Consider the following 27,817-nt stretch of genomic DNA (forward strand, 5'->3'; position numbering starts at 1 on the left):
AGAGGGATGATTCTTTGGAACAGAGATGAGGAGGAACCTCTTTTGTCAGAGTGTGGTAAATCTATGGAATTCTTTGCCACAGAAGGCTATGGAGGCCAGGTCATTGTGTGTATTTAAGACAGAGATAGATAGGTTCTTGATTAATAAAGGGTTCAAAGGTGACAGGGAAAAGGCAGGAGAATGGGGTTGAGAAACTTAACAGCTATGATTGAATGGTTGAGCAGATTCAATGGGCCAAATGACCCAATTCTGCTTCTACATCTTATGGTCTTAGTCTTGCTGTGGATTGGCACTGACTGCTTCAGTAGCTGAGGAACTGCGAATAGTGCTGAACATTGTGAACATTCCCACTAATGACCATATGATGGAAGTAAAGTCATTGAAGCAGCTGAAGATGATTGGACCGAGGATACTACCCTGAGGAACCCCTGCAACATTATCCTGAAACAGATGATTGATCTCCAAAAATTACAACCATCTTCGTTTGTGTTAGGTATGTATGACTCGGACCATTGGAGAATTTCCCCACAATTCCCATTGACTCCAGTTCTGCTAGGGCTCTTTGATGCTACGTTCAGTCAAATGCGACCTTGATGCCAAGGGCAGTCACTCTTATCTCATATCAAGTGCAACTTTGCTGTCCATGTTTGAACTAAGACTGTAATGAGATCAGAAGCTGAGTTTCCCAGATGGAACCCAAACTGAGCATCAGTCAGTAAATTGTTTTTAAGTAAGTGCTGCTTGATAGTACTGCCAGCGACCCCTTCCATCACTTTGCTGATGATCAAGAGGACACTGATGGGTCAGTAATAGGCCATGTTGGATTTGTCCTGCTTTGTGTGGGCAGGACACACCTGGGCAATTTTCCATATGGTTGGACAGATGCCAGCATTGCAGTTGTACTGGAACAGCTTGGCTGAAGGACAAAGCTAGTCTTGGAGCATAAGTCATCAGTACAATTGCTGAAATGTTGTCAGGGTTCATAGATTTTGCAGTACACAGTGCTTTATCTATTTCTTGTTATCATGTAGGGTGAATTGAATTGGCTGGATACTGGCATCTGTGATGCTGTTGATCTCAGGACTGCTAAGAACAATGGCATTAAATGGTGAAGGGGTAACACAGCTCGTATCTACTTCAGCAAGTTTATTCTTCATGCAGCTCAGTAGAGTTGCAAACTGCTTATGGTTCCCCCAGACCCAACTGTTCCAGCTGTGTCCTCTTTTAGAGATTAGGTCAATTGTCATCACCTATCGTTAACAATGCAAATAGCTTTACAATGCAATTGCCAAAGCATGCAATTGGTGACACATTGGAGGCCAAGATGGATCATCCACTTGGTACTTCAAGACGGAGATGGTCCAAATGCTTCAGCCTGTCTTTTGCACTAATGTGTTGGGCTCCATCATTATTGAGGATAGGAAAATTTGTGGAACCGCCATCCCCAGCGAGTTGTTGGATGGTCTATCATCATTCAAGACTGAATGTGGCAGGACTGCATAGCTTTTTCTTATCCTTTGGCTGTGAGATAGGTTAAACCTGTCTATTGCATACTGATTTTGCTGTTTGACGTGCAAGTGGTCCTATGTTGTAGCTTCACCAGGTTGACACCTCATTTTCAGGAATGCCTGGTGCTTGCTCCTGGCATGCTTGCCTGCACTCTTTATTCAACTGGAGTTGATCTCCCAGTTTGATGGCACTGGTAGAGTTGATGATACGTGGACCACAAAATGTGGCTGGATTTTATGGTGCTGATGCTGAAATCATCTCAAATTTATTGAAGTAGTCTATAAAATCGGACTAACAGTCTGGGATTTAGATGAACAGTGGTATAACAGAGCGGCACAGTGATTAGCACTGCTGCCTCAAGCTCCTGGGATCTGGGTTCAATTCTGGCCTCGGGTGACGTGTCTGCTCTGGGTGCTCTGGTTTCCTCAAACAGTCTAAAGATGTGCAGGTTAGGTTGATTGGCCATGGTAAATTGCTCCTTAATGTTGGGGGGCTAGCAGGGTAAATACTTAGGGTTATGGGGAAGAGGCTTGGGTGGGATTGTTGTCAATTCAGGCTTGGTGGGCCAAATGGCTTCCTTCTGCACTGTAGGAATTCTATGACAACATAATACAACATCACATCGACAGTACCTTTCAAGCCCACAACTTCTACCACCTAGAAGAGCAAAAACAACACCTGCAAGTTCCCCTCCAAGTTATGCAGCATTCTGACTTGGAATTTTAATTACTGTTCCTTCAATGTCACTGGGTCAAAATTCTGGAACTCCCTCTCTCACAGCACTGTATGTACCTACATCACATGGACTGCAGTGGTTTAAGAAGGTGACTCATTAACTCCTTCTAATGGGCAATTAGGGATGGGCAATAAATACTGGCCTAGCCAGTGATGCCCACATCCCCAAAAAAATTCATGAAAAAAGGTCATTCCACTAGCAATCCAGAAACAGGCTTCCTTTTTCATGCAAAGATAATGATTTGATCAACTATATAAATGTACAATAAATAGAGATTCATTTTTGTTTTAAACTCATGGATATAAAGTATGATGGAAGATTGATTAAAAACGATTCAGTTAGAATTTCATTAGGATAATTCACAAGACAATTTTACTCTGACATTCAAGGATTGAAGCCAAAATTAGCTGACACTCATCATCTTGGCTCACATATGGATAATCACATTTGACTAAGATGCTAGAGTACTGCAGCTTTCATGGAACAATATTCCCGTGTCTGGAGTTATCTATTGGAGTGCTGGAAGATCAAAAAGTAAAGGACATGGAGGGGGAGGCAGGGGAAGAATAGTACTCTTTGTCTTTGGAATATTTCATAGAATTATACAGTGCTGAAGAGGCCCTTTGGCCCATCGAGTATTTTATTTTAAATGCACCTTACACTCAAGCAATATTTCTTCTGTAGGATGCTATTTGAATGGCGTTTAGTAGAGGATATGGATCTGTGGCACTTAGTTGAAAATCTGGTTCAGCAAGTTACAAGAATGGTTGATGTGGAGGAAACAGGAAAATTGCTTCTAGTAGGAAATTGTAGGTACTCACTCTGGCAGACGACATTCAATGAGCACTTCAACTTGAGCAATGCTATTTTTGGCCACGAGTATTTGAACTGTATCACAGAATAGCATGGCAAAGGCAACTGTCATTTTCTCCATTTGCTCTTTCAGAGAATAATAGTTCTTCCCACTCTCTCTCTCCACAGCTCCCCCCCCCCCCCGATATTTTTACATTTTTGTTTTCCCTTCCCCATAGTTATCCAATTCTCCTCTAAAGGCTACCTTTGAATCTGCATTCACCACTCGTCAGTCAGAGCATTGCAAATCTTAACCACTGGTTATGCAGAACATGTTTACCTCATGTTGACTCTGCTTCTTTTGACAGTCACCTTAAAATCTATGCCAATTGACACAGTACTGTCCTAGCTCTGAATCTTGGGAACTCCAGACTGAAAAACAACCCTATGTTTCCCAACGATTAATTTTGTGTCCACGCTACCACTATACCTTTTAACACAGGCTTCAATTTTGCCAGTAAGCCCAATATATGGTCGCTAATCAAATGCTCTTTCAAAATTCTATAAAGGCTCTGCCTTCATCCGCCTAAAAGAAAGTGAATCAATTTCGCCAAACATGATTTGCTCTAAATAAACCTATAAAAGCTCTTATTTATTAACCCATGCTTGTCCAGGTGGCTGTTAATTGTCTACAATAACATTTTTAAAGATCTCCTATACAGCACTAAACTGACTGTGATTGCCCTGTCTTGTATTACGACCTAGGGTGCAATATTTGCAACCCTCCACTTCTCTGGCATCACCCACATATCTGAGAATGATTAGAAGATTGTGGTCAGCACCTCTGCAATAGTACCTTTACTTTCCTCAGTGCTAAAAGATGCATCCCATTCAGACTTGTCTTGTTCTACTTTTATCACACCCAATATCTTGACATCCTTCTCCTATACCATTGTTTTGGCAAATTCTTCTTCCTTGGTAAACACTGATGGAAAGTACTCATTTAGTACCTCGGCTACGCGTCATGCCTTCACTGACAGGTTTCCATTTTGGTTTCTAATCCACAGCACCACATGTCTGACAAATTTCCTCGTGGATAATTAAAGCCACTTGGATGAACATGGATTAGTAAAGGGGAGTCTGCATAGGTTTGTTTAGGAAAATCATGTTTGGCAAACTTGATTTACTTTCTTGTGGATAGATGACAAACCTTTCACTGTTAATAGACTTAAAGAGCAGTTTTGATCAGCTGCCAATCTACTTTCATTTTGTCTACTCATTTCTCTTATTTCCTTGTCATTTCTCCTATGAAGCCCTGTACTCAGCTTGGTTGTTGCTAACCTGAACTCCTTCCTCATCTAGGGTTCTGGCTTTGGCTGCTCTCCCCTTCTGCATTGTGGGCATGCACTGAACAGTACCCAAGGATCCAGGGTCTTTTTAAAGGCTGGTCATTATATTTCCTTCCTCCAACCTTTGGCTAATGGAGGGGCATGTGATGTGTTGTTTCTGTATGATGTGGGAGCTGGTGGACCCCAGGGTCCTTCCCAGTGACCATGTCTGCAGTAAGTGCAGGTTGCTGGAGGAGCTCCAGCTCAAGGTAGATGAGCTGGCCTCTGAGCTACAGACACTGAGGCTCATCAGGGGGAGAGAGGGTGCCATTGTCAATGGGGTGCAAGTGACATCCACCCCCCCAAGACTGGCTAACTCTAAGGGTCAGGAACAAGAGGGGGGTGGGGAGCGGAGGAAGGGGGGTGGGGAGCGGAGGCCTCAGCCTCTCAATCTGCATAACAGATTTGAGGTTCTTGCTTCCAGTGTGGACGAGGACGAGGGAGGTGAGGTTGGTGAGCAAACTGCACACGGTACAGTGATGCAGCAGGACATAGGCAAGGAGAAGGTGAAAAGGAACGTAGTATTGATTGGGGATAGTGGGGTGAAAGGTATTGACACTGTCCTTTGTCACAATGACAAAGTGCACAGAAGGGTGTGTTGTCTGCCTGGTGCTCGGGTCCGGGATGTCGCATCTGGGCTGCAGAGGAACCTGGAGTGGGAGGGTGAGAATCCGGTCGTTGTGGTACATGTGGGTGCCAACGACGTAGGCAAAATGCAAACTGAGGATCTGGGGAGGGAGTATGAGAAGCTGGGAATGGAATTAAAAAGTAGAACCGACAAGGTGGTTATCTCTGGACTACTGCCTGAACCGAGTGCAGACGGGCGTAGGGTTGATAGGATTAAGGAAGTGAATGGGTGGCTCAGGGATTGGTGTGGGAGGAATGGGTTTGCACTTATGGGGCATTGGCATCAGTATTGGGGTAGGTGGGACCTGTTCGGGCGGGATGGGGTTGGTCTGAACCGTGCTGGGACCAGAGTGCTGGCGAATAGAGTAAAGAGTACTGTAGACAGGGCTTTAAACTAATTAGTGGGGGGGAGGGTGCGAGGGTAGGTGACATTACGGGGTCGAAAGTTAAGGAGAGGGTACAAGTAAGGGAAGAGGCTGAGAATGTCCCAATAATAGGAGTAGGGGGCGTGAGTACGGCTGGTGGCGTTACGGCGAATAGGGTCCAGGTGAAGGCTGGGATGAAGGCGCTTTATCTGAATGCACGAAGCATTCGGAATAAAGTGGATGAGCTGGTGGCGCAGATCGGCACAAATGGATATGATCTGGTGGCCATTACAGAGGCGTGGCTGCAAGGTGACAGGGACTGGGAGCTGAATGTCCAGGGGTATCAAGTGTTTAGGAAGGATAGGCGGGAGGAAAAAGTGGGGGGGCGTAGCTGTGCTGATTAAGGACAGCATCAGGGTGGTAGCAAGGGATGATATTGGAGCCAAGGAGCAGAAAGTGGAATCGTTGTGGGTAGAGATTAGGAACAGCAAAGGGAGGAAGACGCTGGTGGGTGTCGTCTATAGGCCCCCGAATAATGATCTGGAGGTGGGGCGGGCTGTTAACGCGCAAATAAGTGCGGCGTGCAGGAATGGGACGGCCGTAGTTATGGGGGATTTCAATCTACATATAGATTGGTCGACCCATGTTGGACACGGTGGGCTCGAGGAGGAGTTCTTGGAATGCTGCCGGGATAGTTTCCTGGAACAGTTTGTGTTGGAGCCGACGAGGGAGCGAGCTATCTTGGATCTGGTGTTATGTAATGAGGCGGGTAGAATTAGGGACCTTGCGGTGAAGGATCCTCTTGGGGAGAGCGATCATTGTATGGAGGAGTTTCTGGTGCAGATGGAGGAGGAGAAAGTGGGTTCCCGGACGTGCGTCCTTTGTTTGAACAGAGGGGAGTATGGTAGGATGAGAGAAGAATTGGCGAATGTGGACTGGGGGAGCGCGTTGGAAGGTAGGTCTGCTGAGGAGCAGTGGAGGATCTTTAAGGAGATCTTTCTTGGTGCTCAGCAGAAATTTATTCCGATGGTCAAAAAGGACCGTAGGAGGAGAGGTAATAAGCCGTGGATAACGAAGGAGGTGAAGGAAAGTGTTAAAAGCGGAGGCGTTTACAGTAGCTAAGAGTAGTGGGCGAGAAGAGGATTGGGAGAGGTTCAAATGTCAACAAAGATTGACAAAGAAGTTGATAAAGAAGGGTAGGAGAAACTATGAAGCGGGGCTAGCGCTTAATATAAAAAAGGATAGCAAAAGTTTTTATAAATATATAAAAAGGAAGAGGCTGGCTAGGGTGAACGTTGGTCCCTTAGAGGATGAGAAGGGGGAGTTAGTGGTAGGGGATGGGGATATGGCTGAGGTCTTAAATAACTTTCTTGTTTCTGTCTTCACAGAGGAGGACGTGAATAATTTGCCAGGTGTTAGAGATGGAAAGGTGGTAGGACTGGAGGGTCTTAATGACATTACTGTTACTAGAGAGGCGGTGCTCGACAGACTGGAGGGGCTGATTGTGGACAAGTCGCCAGGACTGGATGGAATGCATCCGAGGGTTCTGAAAGAAATGGCGGCGGTGATAGTGGATGCCTTGGTTATTTTCCAGACGTCGCTGGATTCCGGGGAAGTGCCGGAAGATTGGAAAACGGCTAATGTTACGCCGTTGTTTAAGAAGGGTGCCAGGCAAAAGGCGGGGAATTATAGGCCGGTTAGTTTAACGTCTGTTGTAGGTAAAATGTTAGAATCCGTCATCAAGGAGGAAATAGCGAGGCATCTTGAGGGGAATTGCTTGATAGAGCAGACGCAGCACGGTTTTGTTAAGGGGAAGTCGTGTCTGACAAATTTACTGGAGTTCTATGAGGATGTTTCTAGGGCGGTGGATAGAGGAGAGCCGGTGGATGTGGTCTTTCTTGATTTTCAGAAGGCATTTGACAAGGTACCTCACAAGAGGTTATTGCAGGAGGTCAGGGGACATGGAGTTGGGGGTAGGGTGTTAGCGTGGATGGAGGATTGGTTGTCAAATAGGAGGAAGAGAGTGGGGGTCAACGGGTGCTATTCGGATTGGCGGATGGTGACTAGTGGAGTGCCCCAGGGGTCGGTGCTGGGACCTCAGCTATTTACTATTTATATAGATGATCTGGAGGAGGGAACCGAGTGTAGGGTGTCGAAATTTGCTGATGACACCAAGATTGGTGGAACGGCAAATTGTGCGGAGGGTGTGGAGAGTCTGCAGAAGGATCTAGATAGGCTGGGTGAATGGGCCAGGAAATGGCAAATGGAATTTAATGTTGGCAAGTGCGAGGTAGTCCACTTTGGTAGGAATAATGGTAGGAAGGACTATTACTTAAGTGGCGAAAAACTGCAGCAGGCGACGGCGCAGAGGGACCTCGGGGTCCTTGTGCCTGAGTTGCAAAAACCCAGCTTGCAGGTGCAGCAGGTGGTCAGGAAGGCAAATGGGATGCTGGCCTTCATCGCGAGGGGGATTGAATATAAAAGTAGGGAGGTCTTGCTGCGGCTGTATAGGGCATTGGTGAGACCGCAGCTGGAGTACTGTGTGCAGTTTTGGGCGCCGTACTTACGCAAGGATATTTTGGCCTTGGAGGGAGTGCAGAGGAGGTTTACTAGGCTGATGCCGGAGTTGAGGGGGTTGAGCTATGAGGAGAGGCTGAATAAATTAGGCTTGTACTCATTAGAGTTTAGAAGAATGAGGGGAGATCTCATTGAGACGTATAAGATGATGAATGGGATGGATAGGATAGAGGTGGAGAGACTCTTCCCGCTCAGAAAGGATAGTAGGACTAGGGGGCACAGCCTCAAGATAAAGTGGGGAGGGGGGGGGGGGGGGTTTAGAATGGAGTTGAGGAGGAACTTCTTCACTCAAAGGGTGGCGAATCTCTGGAATTCTCTGCCCGTTGAAGTGGTGGAGGCTACCTCGCTAAATATTTTTAAGACGAGGGTTGATGGGTTTCTGATAAGAGAGGGGATTAAGGGTTATGGGGAGAGGGCGGGAATGTGGAACTGAGCCACGACAGATCAGCCATGATCTTATTGAATGGCGGGGCAGGCTCGAAGGGCTAGATGGCCTACTCCTGCTCCTATTTGGTATGTTCTTATGTTCTTCAATTTATCTGGGATGATTCTTTCCTCAATTCGCTGAAATTATTCCCTCCTCCAGTTTAGTTCTTTTATCCTAGATTGTTCCTTGTTCCTTTATCCTAGGTTGTTCCTTCATTAGGAACCAAAATGGAAACCTGTCGGTGAAGGTATGAAGCGAAGCCGAGGTACTAAATGAGTACTCTCCATCAGCGTTTACCGTGACTAATCTAACCTCTACAATATAAAACCAAAAACCTGCTGAGTATGGAACTGAGAAATACAGACAGAAGGTCTGGCAGCAACTGTGAACAGAGAAACAGTTAACTTTTGAGTCTGTATGATTCATCTTCAAACTTTAGAATACTATGATCACTATTCCAGAAATGCTCCCCATTGTGGCATTCTTCACTTGACCAAGAACTCAAGAACTAAATCCTGCAATATTTCCTTCAACATTAGGTTAAAAACAAATGGATTAAGAAAAATCTGCTGAAAAAACTTCAGAAATTCCTCCACTCCTACACCCTTAATATAATAACTGCTCCACTCAATATTGAGGTAGTTAAAGTCTCACATTTTCTTGCAAATCAGCTCCACTTTTTCCTTCTATTATGTGGCCTATAAAATACACCAAGTTGCATAACAATTTCTTTACAGCTCTTTACTCCAACCAATTAGATTCTGCAGTTGACCCCTCAAGGACATGCTTTCTTTCTAATATTGTGGGTAGTAAAAGAAAGGTTCACAGATATCCCTCACTTCGACCAGTGGAAGTTTAAAAAAGCTATGAAATTAGAAAAATGTTCACATTTGGTGAAACCATAAATTATTTGCTCACATAATGAAAGTGGAATAAAATCACGATAGTAAATCGACTGCTTAAAAAAAAGAACTAATTTTAGCTAATGCTGCAGAAAATCTCCCACAGGCGTTCCCCTAGTAACCAAGCTGCCAAAGAACAGACCTAAACAAAGCAATTAAAACCGTCCCTGTATTCACAGCCATGACAACGAAAGAACCATTTTTTTGCTGCTCTAAAAAGAGATCACATCTTCTACAATATTACATGACTAAATATATCACCTTGATGTGCAACAAATCTGTATCAGTCTTGGTTGCATTTAATTAAATCAATCTAAACTCAAATACTCATCATATGCATTGAAAGAGAACATATTCTAGCAAGAACAGTAAAGCAACGTATTTATTAAAAATAACTGCCACTTAGCAACTGAAGGCTAACTACTTCCCTGCTAACTGAAGCAATTACTTTTTTTTACAGCAAGTCAATGGATTTATGGATGGATCCAATGGCAAAACATCACTTTTACGAATGCATTTGTTTAGTTGAGTCTACCCATTAGTTAAGTATTATAATGACTAAGTTTTTGCATCCTCCGTAAAATTTTAGAATAATTTCTCATCCATTTGTTCTTTCCCTCATCCCCACAGAATCCCTACATTCTGCATTGTGGGGTTCTATTGCAAAAGGAGGACATTTGGTTCATTGAGTCTGTACTGACTATCTGAAAGAGCATCTTATCCAGGACCAACCCCCACCCCATTCCTGCAACCCTGCCATTTATCATGGTTAATCCACCCAACCTACATATCTTGAGACATTAAGGTTCAATTTAGCATGGCCAATCCACCTAACCTGCACATCTTTGGACTGTAGGAAGAAACTGAAGCACCTGGAGGAAACCCATGCAGACTTGGGGGTGGGGGGGGGGCGTGGTGAGATTCAGAGGGGAAAGCATTGGTTTTGTTAATAATACTGTGATTCTTCTGAAATAGAGCACCCAACCCAACTACAGCTTTGGTTGTAAACATTTTATGCACATCATAACATGGCAAGTTAAATATACCTGAGTTACCAAAGTACCAACTCCCAAAACACATACACTTTCTAGCTATTCTTCGTTCCAAAGGTACTGTCTGATCTAGTGCGTACCTCCACCATTTACTTTTTATAATTCAAACTTCCAAAATATACAGTACGTTTCTAACAATGATTATAAGAACATAAGAAATAGGAGCAGGAGTAGGCCATCTAGCCCTTCGAGCCTGCCCCGCCATTCAATAAGATCATGGCTGATCTGTCGTGGCTCAGTTCCACATTCCCGCCCTCTCCCCATAACCCTTAATCCCTTCTCTTATCAAAAACCCATCAACCCGCGTCTTAAAAATATTTAGCGAGGTAGACTTCATCACTTCAACGGGCAGAGAATTCAATAGATTCACCACCCTTTGAGTGAAGAAGTTCCTCCTCAACTCTGTTCTAAACCGCCCCCCCTTTATCTTGAGGCTGTGCCCCCTAGTCCTACTATCCTTTCTGAGCGGGAAGAGTCTCTCCACCTCTATCCTATCCATCCCATTCATCATCTTATACGTCTCAATGAGAGATTCAGAAAGAATGTTCCCAATGGTGGGGAAATCCAGAACTAGGAGTCATAGTTTGAGAATAAGGAGTAAACCTTTTAGAACTGAGGTGAGGAAAAATTTCTTCATCTAGAGGGCAGTGAATGTGTGGAATTTACTACCATAGAATGTCAGTTCAGGCCAAAATGTTGTCTGATTTCAAGAAGAAATTAGATATAGCTCTAGGAGAGAAAGGGATCAAAGGATATGGGAGGAAGGGGGAGATTAGGATATGGAATATGATCAGCCATGATCAAAATGAATGGCAGAGCAGGCTCAAAGAGCCAAATGGCCTATTCCTGCTTCCCATTTCTACGCAAAATGGATCAACAAGAATTTAATTATAGAGGTGAGTAGATTGTGATTGATTCTGTTTCAAACAGGGTTTTTGAGTTTAGAATAATCTGGCTGTAGAGTAAGGAACAGGTCTTTCCAGGAGAATTGAGGTGGGACTTTATGTGTTAATTAAAAATATTGAAAACAGCTAAAATGAAGAACTTGCAACAACGAATTAAGAATCTAAGGATAGCCAAGCTGAGAAGACAGAGAGAGTACCTGATAAAAGGCGGCATGGTAGCACAGTGGTTAGCACTGCTGCTTCACAGCTCCAGGGACCTGGGTTCGATTCCTTGCTTGGGTCACTGTCTGTGTAGAGTTTGCACATTCTCCTTGTGCCTGCACGGGTTTCCTCTGGGTGCTCCGGTTTCCTCCCACAGTCCAAAGGTGTGCGGGTTAGGTTGATTAGCCACGCTAAAATTGACCCTTAGTGTACTAGGATGCTTAAGTTAGAGGGATTAGCAGGTAAAATATGTAGGGATATGGGGGTAGGGCCTGAGTGGGATTGTGGTCAGTGCAGACTCGATGGGCCAAAGGGCCTCTTTCTGCACTATAGGGTTCTATGATTTCTATGAAAGGAGTTTAGAATTAAAGAACATTAGAACAGGAGAGTTCTGACCTGAAGTTCCTACACTTAAAATATTAGCAATCTATTGAACTGACAGTATGTAACTGTGGGGCATTTGGAGGAGATCTGAAGGGATAACCTTGCTGCAAGTCTCAGCCGTTATACAAATCTTTGAACTAGTGGTCAGGCTAAGTGGTTAATCTTCCAATTTCAGGGTGCAAGTCAAAAGATGGAGAAAGCAATTTCAGTTAAGAAGTTTGATTTAGTGAATAAATAAACGTGTTTATTCCAATTTTAATACATTCAATGTAACTGACTATTTAAGATAAAAGCGTAGTTAGTAGCATTCATGTTTTTGATTTTTTATGTGGAAGAATTATTTTGTTTTAAACCTGGAACAGTGTGGCTTCATTCTTTTAGTAAATACTGAATCGAAATATAATAAACTATTACTGACTTCTACCAAGATCATAGCATTACAAAGAAAAATAATTCTGGGCATAACATTGACTCTTACTGGGGATGTAGTTTAGGAGTATTATGCCAATGTAAAAGTATTTACCTAGCATTTCTTCCTTCATTTTCTCATTTCTTTCTTCAATCTGTTGTGGCAATCGCTATAGAGGGAAGGAACAAAAGTTAGTAAATGTCAACTTTGACTTTCCCCAGTTATCATTCAAACGTAAGTGCATATTTTCCTTTACACCTTACATGAAGGAACAAATGTACCTTAATCTGCAGGTTATGGAATCACAAAATAATGGATTAAACTATTTTTATTTGTTCAAATTAAGGTTTAGAGTCAGATAGAGGTCACAGCAAAACACTACAGACTTTGCATCACAGTTCAGTTTTACAATCACTGCTTAGCCTGCTCCCTGCAGGTTCCATTTCAAAAACTCTATTTTTAGATAAAACTCTGATTTCAAGGAGTCTATTTTTCACGCCCCAGTTCCAAACTAGTTCAGTCTGTAAAAAGAAAACTGCTTCCCCGCGCCCCCCCCGCAACAAAATACTTTCGATTACTGAGAAAAGCAGCAGCAGAACTGAATAAAATGCTTCACTGCTGGCTCTAAACTCTTCCAGTTTAAAGTGCTATCATTATTTATTTTGTTCAGTGCCAGTTCATAATTAAAAATTATTTGAGATCCATCCCATACCATTACAATGAAGACTAGCATTGTGCATGAACAAAAATGCGTTCCATTAATCCAAACCCATCAACATGATCCAATTTTTAACAGTTAAGGCTTTTACAATGCAAAAAAAACACACGTACTGGAAATCAGAATTGAAATAGAAAAGTGTTAGAAATATTCAGCCAGACAGGCATTATTTCTAACTCTGGGGATTGACTTCTACTGATATCTAATACAAGACCACAATTATCTTGATTATATCTCTTTCTTCTCACTTCACTTTCTGAAAGCAATCCATTCCAATCTTGGCACCTACACAGATACCACCACTTTCTCAATGGGAGTTTCTGAAACACCCTCCTTGCCTCTCAGCTGAAAAATTCCCTTCCACCATCATGTAAATAGTACCAATGCTTCCAGGAATAGAGGTTGTTATGGGCTGGTATTTCTGACGGAGTGGTACTTCTGATGGAACTATCCTATTGAGAGATGGGTGATTTGCACCAGTGGTATCACCTATCTTTTCTTCTACTAAACTTTCCCACTAAACCTGATTTTCGATACTCTTATTGTTCCCTCCGATTCTGCCATCAGTATTTATGCACCCTCTTTGTCTCAAATACATCTTTCATATTGCCTCATTTTGTAATGCCATCATCACTTCCATCATCCAGCAATTTCCTGCCCTCCATCTAATCAGTCTTTTTTGTCTTCCTTGCCTCTTTTGCACTGACTCATTCTTTTTCTAAGCTGCTCATCTGTGACATTCTCCCAGTTTTGATAAAAGGTAATTAAGCTGAAATGTTAACCTAATTTCGCGTCCCACAGATGCGGCCAAAACATTGAGTGCTTCTAGAACTTTTGTGCTTGCATTCAATACTGATGCAGTAAGAGCTAGAATTCGCAACACAATTCCCATCCACTTTCTCATCTCAGGTCAGATTGTGAGAAATTTAGAATGAAAGTGAGATTCTGTTGCATAGGGAGGAGTGACGTTTCATCAACTATAATTTTAGTGAGATAGAGTTAAGTTATATGAACAGACTGAAAGACCACAGGAGAAGAAAGCAAAGTTAGAGATGTGATATTAGTAGAAGGTGGTCTAAGGATAACCTTTTTAAATTCAGTGGGGAGGGGTTTGTTGGTGAAAAAACATGTGGGTTATGAACAGGAGCAGAATGGTACCATGGCAAAAATTGTTACAATGTTGACAAGCATGTGAGTCGAAAGGTAACTGAGTGATGGGTAGGATTGAAAAAGGGTTGAGCCTTGTGAAATTCTTATAAAAGGGCATGGATGGAAGATAAATAGAATGATACGGTTAGGTTAAATAGAGACTTATTGGGGGCTGTGGTGGAGCAGAAGAGCATGGAACAATGATGTCGGAGGCATCACAAATGGTGACAGCCTTTGAAACAAAACAAATTCATCGGCTCGTTGAATAAGCCCAATTGGTGCTAAGAGTTGGAGAAGTCGGCAAAAGTGATTTCAGAAGTCGTTTCATCATTTGTCCATTAACTATGCCCTCAACAATAGTCCTAGACTATTCAGAGGATTTAGCTGAGGAGAGTGAAACACAACAGGGCTTGATTTCGTCAAGCTCATTGTGTGTCACTGCATTCAGTTTTGTGGCCAACAGATTTAAGGCAGCAAAGATACACACTGGATTGGATTATCAGAAGTGGCAGGCTAAGAATTGAGATGGCACCAGCCAAGCCTCTGATATAGACTGCTATTAAGTAGCAGGATTTCAAATAACTTATATTTTTATAGTTCCTTACTTGTCCTTAAGTTGTCTCACAATCAATAGATTGCTATTAGACAAATTCTTAACGGAAGTTCACCGTTTGGTTAGGATCTAAATATTTACAAGTAGTTAAACTTCTAGTTTAAAACGTTAAATTTAATATGTTCATCTTCATTAACAGATCACACTGCAACCAATTTTTTATTTCATAAATTAAATATAAACTTGCTGACATAACTTGATTCAACAATAGCTTCAAGATAATTGCCTATATATTTATAAACTAAACCACTAATTTATAAATTAGTTGCAAATCAATTGATTTGGAAACTAGGAATATTCATAGGCAGCTTCAAACATTACTTTACAAGAAACTGGTGATTTTTTCAAAATGACTCAAACAGACATGCCATTGAGAAGTGACCTTGCCTGTTTTTTTAAAAGAATGCATAATGATAAGATTCATAGTGAAAAGACAAGACTGGGATAAGGTCAAAGTCAGGAAGTTTCAGCATACTAACAGTGCCCATTGTGGAATGGATTTCCCAACAGACTGGAAGGAAAACATCTCTGATAGAAAGGAAAAAAGGATACAACAATAGAGAGGACTATTTATGCTTCCTAAATGACTGAGCTAACAAAGGCAAAATGGGCTTATTCGTATCCATCTTGTCGAGCAGCAGTGGTTAAATGACAGTGAACTTGCCTCTTAAAAGCCTGCAGTCGGCAAGGGAAGACTGAGGGGTTCATGGAGTTCAAAGAAAAACATACAAGGGAGTCCACCAAATCAATACAACTTCAAGTGCAATTTTTGATGAAAGCCATTGCATACTGCTGTGTGCCTAAGCCCTACTTGAACATTTTTCTACTACTTACAAAATGTTTAAAACATTTTCACTTGAAAAATTACAACTCAACATTTTTTAATTTTCTGACATAACACTGTAATTGCAGATGACAAATATTATCAATACATTTTGCACTACCTATCCACAGGCTAGCTTGCAGTCTAAGTGCTCTTGTACACTGTACATGATAAAATAACTAAGCCATTCTAGTGGGAATAGTTAAAACAATGCACTTTTAACATTAGTTCCAGTTAGCTGCTCCCAACTACAACCAATCTATGAATGCTGCATCAAGCACTCTCCTTCACATTCATACAGAGATTGGATAACACATCATAATGCCACTTTAGATTGAAGCTGGGTTTGGTCCTAAATCTGACGTTTGTAATTAATAGAAAAGAAATTCTATTTGCCCCAAAAAAGTTACGCAGCTCTGCAAGTCTGCAGTACTTTTGTTCATAGCCCAAATTTGCATTAGAGATTTGGCTGGCCAAGAAAAAAGCTACTCCATAAAATTGTTCATTTATATTAGTGAAATAATGAGACATAACTGGCATTGGTGCATTTCCTAAACAAGATATAAAAAATACAAAAATTCATCAAGTGAGCTGCTTTATGCAAATATTTCACAAATTCAGAGCAATCAATCTTTGCTATAAGTAAACCTTGCACCATTTACCGTATGACCTGCCCAATTTCTAGGTAAGTGAGAAGATCAACAGATTTCAACAGAAATTCTTTACTTTGCACACAAACTATTGAAATGAAACAAGTTCCACAGCTTGATTCTTCTTTATTCAACAGGCATACTGTATACACACCATCAGACTGAAAACCTCATTGTGATGATTATGAGGAGGTAACAACTGTAGAACAGATGGTAATTCAGCAACTCTACTGCATGTGAATTTGTGAAAAGGGAAGATTGAAGGGTCTGGAATTCGGATAGGATAGCAAACTGGTTTGAAAATGGGTTGGGGGGAAGAAATTTAAGAATCAAGACATTTTTTTCCTCCTGAGTGGTTGGAGAACTGTGTTGGTATTCTATTTCTCTTCAAAATTGTCACTTGAACTTGAGTACTACTGAAAACGAGACACCATCAAGCTTTTTGCCTCGCACTCATCAGGACAGATTTGTAAGAATACTAAATTTCAAAGGGAGTAACAATTTGTAATGCACAAAAAGAAATTGCTGATTGGTAGTCATTGTCATGGAGAATGCACCAGTGAGTAGTTAACTGCCAAGCCTTTGTTTAAATTCAAACAAGGCAGATAAACTCTGACTGGTCAAAGCATTGCTATGGGGAATGGATCAGGACTGGCAGTCACCCAAGCTTTTGTGTTGTTGAAAAATGTGCAATACGTGGATATGTTCTTTCTGTTTACAAAGGATAAGACCCTATGTCTGAATATATGTAGCTTCTAGAACACATAAGTGAGCCACACTATGAGTTTGACTGGTCATTTTAAATTGGTCATTAGTGTAATTCTTCCCACAATCAGGATTCTTTGGTACATATTGTTTAATTGGGGAATCACATCTAGAGTTGGATGGACACTGTGTCCTGAGTTTTGCAATCACAGGCTGGTTGAATATGGTCAGAGCTTTTCCTTTTGGAAACAACAAAAGGGATGTGCTGTTTGATATGGTCCACCAGTCATTGGGACCTACAGCCTACATACTTACCATTACAACGGCACTGGAATTCATATACCACATTACTCTTTTGTCTGGTAAAAAGTGTGTCTTTTTCATTTAATGGCAGCATCCGATTAGTGGCGAATACCATTTATGTTGCTACTGCATAGTAGCAGCATGAAACAAGTAGATTCACCTGTTGCTCAAATCCTTGAGACATCTTACCCTTTCAGGGCAAGATGAGATTGATTGGACACTTTTCAAGATCAAAAGTGGCAGCCTCAGGTTCATTCATGGACATACGCTAGTCTATGGTCTGAACGGGGTGGCCATTGTTCCACAGGATAGCTGTGAGGCAGCTTATTTCACTAATAATTTAACATGGTGAGCAAATAGCTCCGTCCTATTTACGAGATTGCCGATAAGGCCACTCTTATACAACATGGATTGTAGGAATCTTAATGCATATACTGACCAGTGAAGGTGGGTTTGCGATAGGTTGTACTACAGGATATACTGGTAATATTCTCAACTAGCTCATTCTCAACCCGTAACAAGACCTCCTGGATGCACCCCCGCTCTAAGCATTGACATCTTATCGACTATGTCATTGTCAGAAGAGACAGGCAGGATGTCAGAGTGACCAAGGCCATGTGTGGTGCTGACTGCTGGACACATCACAGGCTCATTATCTCCAAAATGAGACTCTGCATCAGACCCAAGAGGCGACCACACGAAGCAACGTCATGAAAAGACTCAATGCGGCCAAGCTAGAGAACCCCACCATAGCCTCAGCACTGGCTGAAGCTTGCTGACCTACACCTCACAGGCAGCGCTAGAACGACTGGGAATGCTTCGGGGATGCTGTCCATTCATCTACACTGAAGATGCTCGGGCCCTCTATCCACAAGCAGCATGACTGGTTCGATGAGAATGTCGAGGAGATACAGGCTCTACTTGTTGAAAAGCACCGTCTTCATTGGGCCTGTCAGAACGACCCATCGTCAGCTGCCAAGAAAAATGCTTTTACCAGTGCTTGCAGGACAGTCCAGAATAAACTGTGTAAAATGCGGGATGCCTGGCTGAGCGCCAAGGCAGATAAAATACAGGGATACTCTGACAGAAATGACTTGAAACGGTTCTGTGAAGCCTTCTACACTCTCTACGGACCTCAATCTCTCAGGAGATCCCCCCTCCTGAGTACAGATGGTACAACTCTCATTACAGAGAGGGCTCAGATCCTGCAGAGATGGGCTGAGCACTTTGAAGTTGATCACCATCTATTAACGATGAGGCAATAGACAGGAATACCCAGGTCGATACCAACAATGCCTTGAATGGCCCACCGGTAGTAGCTGAAGTCACTAAGTCATGCCAGCTATCCATTGGCAAAGCCCTAGAAGCAGATGCCATACCCGCAGAGATCTACAAAGTTGCCGGTCCTGTACTTATCGAAAAGCTCACTGAGTTGTTCCAGTCCTTTTAGAAGCAAGGATCCATTCCTCAGGAACTTAAAGACGCTTCCATTGTACATCTCTACAAGAGGAAGGGCAATCGACAGGTATGCGACAACCGAGGAATCTCACTGCTCTCCACAACAGGAAAAACCCTCGTAAGAGTCCTGCTAAATCGTCTGGTCACTCCTCTGGAGCTGGGCCTTCTTCCAGAGTCAGTGTGGTTTCTGCAAAGGTCGTGGGATTATGGATATGATTTTTGCAGCGCGCCAACTACAGGAGAAGTGTCAGGAGCAGAATCGCGAGCTCTACATAACCTTTGCTGATCTCATGAAAGCCTTAAGAACATAAGAAATAGGAGCAGGAGTAGGCCATTTAGCCCCTCAAGCCTGCCCTGCCATTCAATAAGATCATGGCAGTGTCCTTCGACACTGTCAACTATCAAAGTTTGGCTGCCCCTCCCCCAAATTCATTCAGATGGTGCGCCAGTTCCATGATGGTATGATGGCCAGAGTACTGGACGGTGGAGAATCCTCTGAGGCATTCCCAGTCACCAATGGCATCAAACAGGGCTGTGTGCTTGCACCCACCCTGTTCAGCATGTTTGCTGCCATGCTGAGTGATGCCTTCCAGGACAGTGTTGCTGGTATCAGCCTCAAGTACAGAGTGAATGGGAAGCTTTTCAACCTGAGGAGACTTCAAGCTATTACCAAAGTGAAGGAGACTGTTCTGAGAGACTTCCTCTTTGCTGATGACTGTGCTTTGTATACTGGCTCAGAGCCAGAGATGCAAGTCAGTATGGTCAAATTTTCCAAGGCTTCTGACAAATTTGGACTCACTATCAACACTAAAAAGACTGAAGTCATGCACCAGCCTGCTCCTCATGCACCATACACAGAACCCATAATCCCAATCAAAGGACAGAAACTACAGGCAATGACCCAGTTCACTCACCTTGGCAGCACTCTCTCCCAAGCAGTGACTGTTGATGCAGAAGTTAACTGCATAATTACAAAGGCAAGTTCTGCTTTCGGTAGACTGCGCTCCACCGTATGGGAATGTCGAGGAATCAGCCCAGCAAACAAAACTGAAGGTCTACAGCGCCGTAGTATTCACTACCCTCCTGTATGCCTGTGAAATGAAACTGTGTATCGAAGACATGCAAGACAGCTCAATCATTTTCACATGACTTGTCTTTGCAGAATATTACGCATCAGATGGCAAGACAAAATACAGGCACTGAAATTCTCTCTAGAGCAAGTCTACCATCAGTCCACACACTGCTGATGAGAGCACAGACCCAGTGGACAGGCCATGTCATCCATACGCCAGTCAAACGCATATCCAAGCAGCTCCTTTTTGGGGAACTCTCTGCTGGAAGATGCTCGCATGGAGGGCAAAAGAAACGTTACAAAGACACATTCAAGGCCTCCCTGATGTTGCTTGACATAGACACGGCCACCTGGGAAACACTGGCACAAAACCACCCTGCCTGGCGCTGCCTCATCCACAAGGGCTGTCAAGCTTACGAAACAAGGTGCTTTGCTGAAGCACAATTTAAGTGTGAGCTGCGCAAGTCCAGAGCCACCAGCGCAACAACTACAGTGCCTACACAAGTCTGCCCAATATGTGCCAGGACACACTGTGCCTGAATTGGCCTGATCAGTCATCTTTGGATACACTAATTCCAGCTTCAAAATGATTAATGGTGTTGAGGTCCTCATCGATGACGATGGACGAACATCCAACTAGAGAATACTCTGGTAGTATTCTCAACTCGCACACTGAGGAAAGGGAACTTACTTATTCCCTTTCAAAAATTGAGTTTAGATGCAGGATGGAGTCCATTAAAGTGTGCTATTCAACCATTTAACACACCCGCTTCACCAATTCATGCTGTGCAAAACCTGTCATAGATAAAGCATAATGATGTGCAACCCATACATATGTAGATGCAGTGAACTATGACAACAAACCTTACTATATCTATCAGGCAGCTCATTACTTTACACAAGTCCACTTGCTTTCAAGTCAGGCTGTACGGTCGTACTTGGCTTCAATTACATGAATTTGGACTCATCATAAAGAACGGCATACACTTTCTCGACATAATCATGCTGACTAAGGATGGCCACTCCAGTCCCTTTGTTTGATAACGCAGGTATGTATGTTTGCGTTTGCTTTAAATTGTCCCAACGTTACCAGATATTTGTGCTGCATGTGAAAATCAGTCAAATCACTGGGTATCTCACAAGATGCATGCACTAGTTCAGCAAGGAACGCTTTCAAGGACTCGGTGTCTTAACTGGACACTGGTTTGAGACGGGATAGCTAGGAATAGAGGAGTTTCTCAGCAAATACCTCTGAGTTTGATGTGGAACAAAGGCACCCCAAAACTGAACAAACCCCTTGCTTTCAAAGAATACATAATCAAGGAGATTTGACAATGTGATGCCAGGTATGTAGGCCGGATGTCCCAGTGACTGGTGAACTGTATCAAACAACACGTCACAATAGGCCAAGTTCTGATAGTACTCAACCAGCTTATGCTCGGAAAACTCGGAATGCAAGTGTTCAATATTAGATGTGATTCCATGATTGAACAACATTTGTAAAACAATGCTGATGCAACCAACTGAAGATGATCAGTCAGACTTGAAGTATGGCTCACTTAACACATGCTAGAAGCTACATATATTCAGATACAGGGCCCTTGTCCAATGCAAACAGAAATTGACACATTATTCAATTAAACTAAAGTTTGGGGGACAGGCATTCCTTCATTCATTCCCCATATTAATGCCTTAACCAGGGTTGACCACTCTGATTTGAATTTAAACAAAAGCATGCCAAGTTAACTGTTCCCTGCTGCATTCTCCATGTTAATGCCTCAACCAGAGTTCACTTGCCAAACAATCAGCATCCTCTTCTCACGCAGTCTAAATTGTTGATTCCATTGAAATTTATATATCCTTGTGAATCACTGCCCGTGAGTGCAAGACAAAAAGCTTCGGCTGCATGTCTCTTTTTTCAACATACCCTGTTCACAATGTATATCAATGATTTGGATACAAGCAAAGAGGGAGCGATTTTGAAATTTGAGGATATTACCAAAGTAGAAGGCACAGTTACTGAGAAAATGAAAGAAATTGTGAAGAAGATATCAGTACTGAGATGACAGAACAGGCTAAAATTTGGCTGATAGTGTCCAATGTCATTAAGTGTAACGTGATGCATTTTAGTTAATAAAAACAGCAGCAATTATATGCTAAGTGGAAGTGGTAGACTCAGAATGACCTGGGGGTACAGGTTGTCATGAAATTAAAAATAATGTGTCAGGTTGATCACACTGTAAACAAAGCCAATAGACTTCTAAATTTGGTCTTGAGGGATATAATTTTAAAAACACAGGGTAATAGTGAGCCTCAATAAACTTCTTTCTAAAGCTTCATTTGGTCCTCAAAAATATTACATGCCCTCTTTGGTGTTAATGGCAAATTTTAACAAACTCACATTTGGCCAAATAATTGAGATACACCATCAGACATCACCCATTACACTGTGTGAAGTATTGAAACTTTAGCGAGTATAATAAAAATTCATTAGGTTGCAGATTTCACTTCCAGGGTGAGTAAATGTCAGTCGAATTCTCCTGAAGGGTAAATTTCAAGGGTACTGTATTTCTATATGTTACTATTGCTGGTTTATAAACTAAAAAGCAAGTAAATAAGCAGCTTACAATATGAAACAGTGAAGCGTGGCCCTTCAATAAACAACAGACACACTTACTTATTCTAAAACACTAACTTCATAGAAGCATATTTCCTTAAAACACTGAAGCCTCAAATTGATCTAATTTGTCTGGCAATCTGCATGAACTTAAACACAACTTTGCACAGCTGAAATAGTGTCTTTGGGTAAAAAAATACAAGCATAACTGTAATTCCTCACAACTAGATTAGAATAGCCACATACATTTCATCAATTATTGGGAATGATTTTCAGCTACAACGGCCAATTGTAAAGAACAGAAACATTTTCTCAGCCCAAGTCCCTAAAACCCAAGTATCCAGCTGAGCAAACTGAACAGAATAACAAGGCGACGAGATCCACCCACTGCTTCTTAGGAACAAAATACCTCAAATGACACCAGTTGCATGACAGACAATCATATGAATTGCCCCCATCTTGCAAAAAATTAGACACAACTGGTTTTGAACCCAAGAGACAGGGTTTCTTTTGGTTTTAAATCCCTCTAGTCCTGTTTCTAATTGCAAATAAAATCCCAATTGAAAGTGATTCTTGTCATATTGTCTCTAGCGGACTGGGAAACTACTGATATATGCAGTCACAGTGTTGCACATAATAAATTCCCAACATCTTCAAGACAAAACAATCTGAGCAATTCCCAGGGGATAAGTTTGAAAGAAAAACTGCTTAGTGATCGGAAGAGCACTTTTTTCCTTAAAGGCAAAACTCAACCCCTACAATCCTTTTCATCTTTCGAGAAGAGTTTTTGTGATTTCATAAATGCACATCATTTGAGATTGTGACATCAGTGTACCTTTAAGAGATTTTTTTTCTAAATCATGATTTCTGCAGTTTTAAGCAGGCCTTTTTGACTTCAGTTGTTTTCTCATTATGAACAAAGAACATTACAGCACAGGAACAGGCTCTTTGGCCCTCCAAGCCTACAATGACCATGCTGCCTGATTGAACCCTTCTGGGGGCAATATTCCTCTATTCCCATCTTATTCATGCTTCTGACTATCCATTCTGTCCATGCCCCTCATAATTTTGTAGACTTCTTTCAGGTCACCCCTCAACTTCCATCATTCCAATGAGAAGAGTTTAGAAGAATGAGGGGAGATCTCATTGAGACGTATAAGATGATGAATGGGATGGATAGGATAGAGGTGGAGAGACTCTTCCCGCTCAGAAAGGACAGTAGGACTAGGGGGCACAGCCTCAAGATAAAGGGGGGGTGGTTTAGAACGGAGTTGAGGAGGAACTTCTTCACTCAAAGGGTGGTGAATCTCTGGAATTCTCTGCCCGTTGAGGTGGTGGACGCTGCCTCGCTAAATATTTTTAAGACGCGGGTTGATGGGTTTTTGATAAGCGAGGGGATTAAGGGTTATGGGGAGAGGGCGGGAATGTGGAACTGAGACACGACAGATCAGCCATGATCTTATTGAATGGCAGGGCAGGCTCGAGGGGCTAGATGGCCTACTCCTGCTCCTATTTCGTACGTTCTTATGTTCTTAATAAACCAAGTTTCTTCAATCTCTCCTTACAGCTAATGCCCTCTATGCCAGGCAACATCCTGGTAAATCTTTTCTGTACACTCTCCAAAGCCTCCACAGTTTTCTGGTAGTGTGGCAACCAGAATTAAACACAATATTCCAAGTGTGGCCTAACTAAGGTTCTATAAAGCTGCAACATGACTTGCCAATTTTTAAACTCAATGCCCTGGCCGATGAAGGCAAGCATGCCGTTTGCCTTCTTGACTAACTTCTCCACTGCGTTGCCACTTTGTGACCAGTACACCTAGTTCCCTTTACCTATCAATATTCCTAAGGGTTCCACCATTTACTGTATATTTCCTATCTGTATTAGATCTTCCAAATGGAATTACCTCACATTTGTCCGGATTAAACTCCATCTGCCATCTCTCTGCCCAAGCCTCCAAAAGATCTATATCCTGCTGAATCTTCTGATGGTCCTCATCGCTATCTGCAAATCCACCAACCTTTGTATCATCTGCAAACTTACTAATCAAACCAGCTACATTTTCCTCCAAATCATTTATTTATATACTACAAACAGCAAAGGTCCCAGACTGATCCCTGAGGAACGCAACTGTCTTAGCCCTCCATTTAGAAACACACCCTTCCACTGCTATTCTCTGACCAAACCAGTTCTGCATCCACCTTGCCAGCTCACCTTTAAGCCCATGCGACTTCACCTTCTGCACCAGTCTGCCATGAGGGACCTTGTCAAAGGCCTTACTGAAGTCCACGTAGACAACATCCACTGCCCTATTCTCAATCATCTTCTTCACTTCCTCGAAAAACTCAATCAAGTTAGTGAGACATGATCTCCCCTTCACAACCATGTTGTCGCTCACTAATATGTCCACTTATTTCCAAGTGAGAATAAATCCTGTCTCAAAGAAGCCTCTCCAATAATTTCCCCACCACTGACGTAAACCTCAACAGTCTGTAATTACCTGGATTATTTTGGTACCCTTCTTATACAAAGGAACAACATTGGTTACTCTCCAATCCTTTGGGACCTCCCCAGTAGCCAGTGAGGATGCAAAGATTTCTCTCAAGGCCCCAGCAATTTCCTCCCTTGCCTCTCTCAGTATTTTGGGGTATATCCCATCAGGCCTTGGGGACTTGTCTACCTTAATGTTTCTCAAGAACCCCAATACCTCCTTTTTGATCTCAACATGACTCAAACATCTACACACCCTTTCCCAGATTCAGTATCCGCCAAGTCCTTCTCTTTGGTGAAATCTGATGCAAAGTACTCATTTAACACCTTGCCCATTTCCTCTGGCTCCATGCGTAGACCCCCACCCCTGTTCTTGAGTGGGCCAACCCTCTCCCTGGCTACCCTCTTGCTCTTTACTATAAAAAGCCTTGGGATTTTCCTTAATCCTGCTGGCCAATGATTTTTCGTGACTTCTTTTAGCCCTCCTTACTCCTTGCTTAAGTTTCTTTCTACTTTCCTTGTATACCACACTTGCTTTGTGTGTTCCCAGCCTGCTAGCCTTGACTAATGCTTCCTTTTTCTCTTTGATTAGGCTCACAATACTTCTTGTTATCCAAGGTTCCAAAACTTGTCATACTTACACTTCACCCTTACAGGAATGTGCCAGTCCTGAATCCCTATCAACATACAATTGAAAGCCTCCCACATGCCAGATGTTGATTTGCCCCCCAACATTATGGCACTGGTTTGTGTGGAAGAGTCTTTTTATTGCTGCTTAAGCGGGGTTTGTTTATTTTTACTGGGATGTTTGTAACCTTGCATTAGGAGAAAGACTGATTGGCAAGTCAGATGATAGGAGCTCTTTCATTTTCAGTTTGGAGTTCAGGATTTGATTTTAGAAGGGACATTAAGCTGGAAAAAATGTCTCTCTCATTCTCCTGGTTTTGGAATTCTGCTGGTTATCTGAAAGCAAGGTCTTGTCTTTCTGAAGGGGGGAATCTGCGGTTGGTGGCTTGCCTAAAGTCCCTGGTGTTTTGGGAAGCTGTTCTGAATTCAAACTATTCTGTGTCAATCCAGAGAACTGCAGATTTCATCCAAAGGACTCAATTCCCGTACTGTGCAAGCATTAGTCTCTGTTGTATTAAAGTTATTTGAAGAGTCTTGTCTATGGGATTGGTTTTGATTGGGACAGCTCCTATATTCATTAAGGGTTATACATTATTGTGCTTGTTTTGGTGTTGTTTGTAATTGATCGAAGTTATTGCTAATATTTTTACTCAATGGGATCTTCTGACCAGTCAGGGTGCCCATATTCTTAATACATCAAATAGCAGCATGGTGGAACAGTGGTTAGCATTGCTACTTTACAGCACCAGAGACCTGACTTGATTCCTGGTTTGGGTCACTGTCAGTGCAGAGTCTGCACCTTCTCCCCTTGTCTGCATAGATTTCCTTCTACATTCTGAAAGATGTGCTGGTTAGGTGCGTTGGCCATGTTAAATTCTCCCTGAGCGTACTCAAACAGGAGCTGGAGTATGACGACTAGGGGATTTTCACAGTAACTTCATTGCAGTGTTAATGTAAGCCTACTTATGACAATAATAAATAATTTAAAAAAAGCTTCCTGGGTCAAGTAGCACTTCAGACCATTTTGAAACATCTTGGTAAATTCAGTGAAGACATATTGGTTGGGATTCTCCCAAAAAAATTATAAATCCCCCATTCGTGTTAAAACATGAACAACTCCCACTGATTTTTTTAGTGGTGTTTTCAGAATGAATCTGCCACACCTTGTGCATCACAGAGCTCCTCAGAAGGATTCCGTCTGAAAATCAGGTGACAAGGCCTACTTCCATCCAGGAGGCTAGCAGCACACTGCTGAGCGAGCCACTGCACATGTGCCGATCTGTTAGTGTGAAGATTGGTGCATACCAGTCTCCCGATCGCTGCACGTTGCCAGTCTCCCAATCACTGGCCAGCCCCGCGACCCCTACATCGCTGGCCTTCCAACCCTCCCACCCCTCATTGCTGGCCTCCTGATGGCCCCAGCAACCCCCTAGCCAGTCTCCAATCCCCCGATTCAAATCTCCCGATTCCCCTCCTGCAGTCCTGAACCCTCCCCAGCAACCCAGAATCCGCCCCCCAAGCCCAGCCTTAATCTCTTGTTCTCTTGCTCTACCTGTGATCTCTGTGCAGAGCGGCAGCAGGACTCCTCCCACCTCCACTCTCAATAGGCCCTGCCTCCTTGGCTCTGCCTTAAGATTTCTCCACTGACTGTCAAACATTTCAGATATCCTGTGGTTGTGAAAGATGTTATATATCTACAAAGTTTTTCTTTTTTAAATACCTTGCTAAGTTTACCACATTACAGACCTGTTCATGTTTAGAACAATCAGAACATGAATAATTAACTGACAGCACCACACCACAGGGTTTCACATTACTGAAGGACAAACATGAATCAAAAAGAATTAAACAAAACAAGCCCTTGAATATTGCTGAAAAAAGTGACACGTTGTAGCTTTTCATTTTGCACTCAACAGGACAGGCATAAGAATGTCAAATATCAAAGGGAACAACAGTTTATATGCATGAGGAAAGGATGATTAGACGGCAAGTCAGCTTTGGCTGAGATGTTGATCCAATAGTTCTAGATCAACCTGGCTCTCCAGTTCAGTGCCACTTTACAAGTTCTTCTTTTGAATCACCCAATCCAAATTCATCCTCTTAATATCACAGCGAAAGTCATGAATATAATCCTCCTTAGCTCTGATGCTTTAACTTCCTTTGACCACTTGTGCAGAATTAAATACAGTGGATCAGGCCATCCTCCATCAGACCCTGATACTATTCCTATCTGACTAGATGTGGAGATTCTGGCATTGGACTGGGGTAAAACAGAAAGAAATCCACCTGATGAAGGGACAGGCTGTCCCAAAAGCTTG

The 27,817-nt window shown here is 42.6% G+C and overlaps 1 protein-coding gene across 1 annotated transcript in view; it reads right to left on the reverse strand.

Moving 5' to 3' along the window:
• ttc1 (tetratricopeptide repeat domain 1) overlaps positions 1-27,817 on the reverse strand; it is a 61,586-nt gene that overhangs the window by 3,067 nt on the left and 30,702 nt on the right. Inside the window, exon 7 of the mRNA XM_080201692.1 lies at positions 12,389-12,443. Within this exon, the coding sequence (XP_080057818.1) occupies positions 12,389-12,443 (55 nt within the window). The remainder of the gene's footprint in view (positions 1-12,388; positions 12,444-27,817) is intronic.

The sequence above is a fragment of the Carcharhinus amblyrhynchos genome, chromosome 13, assembly GCF_965287045.1.
Source record: "Carcharhinus amblyrhynchos chromosome 13, sCarAmb.v2.hapA, whole genome shotgun sequence".
In the NCBI taxonomy this organism is placed as follows: Eukaryota; Metazoa; Chordata; class Chondrichthyes; order Carcharhiniformes; family Carcharhinidae; genus Carcharhinus; species Carcharhinus amblyrhynchos.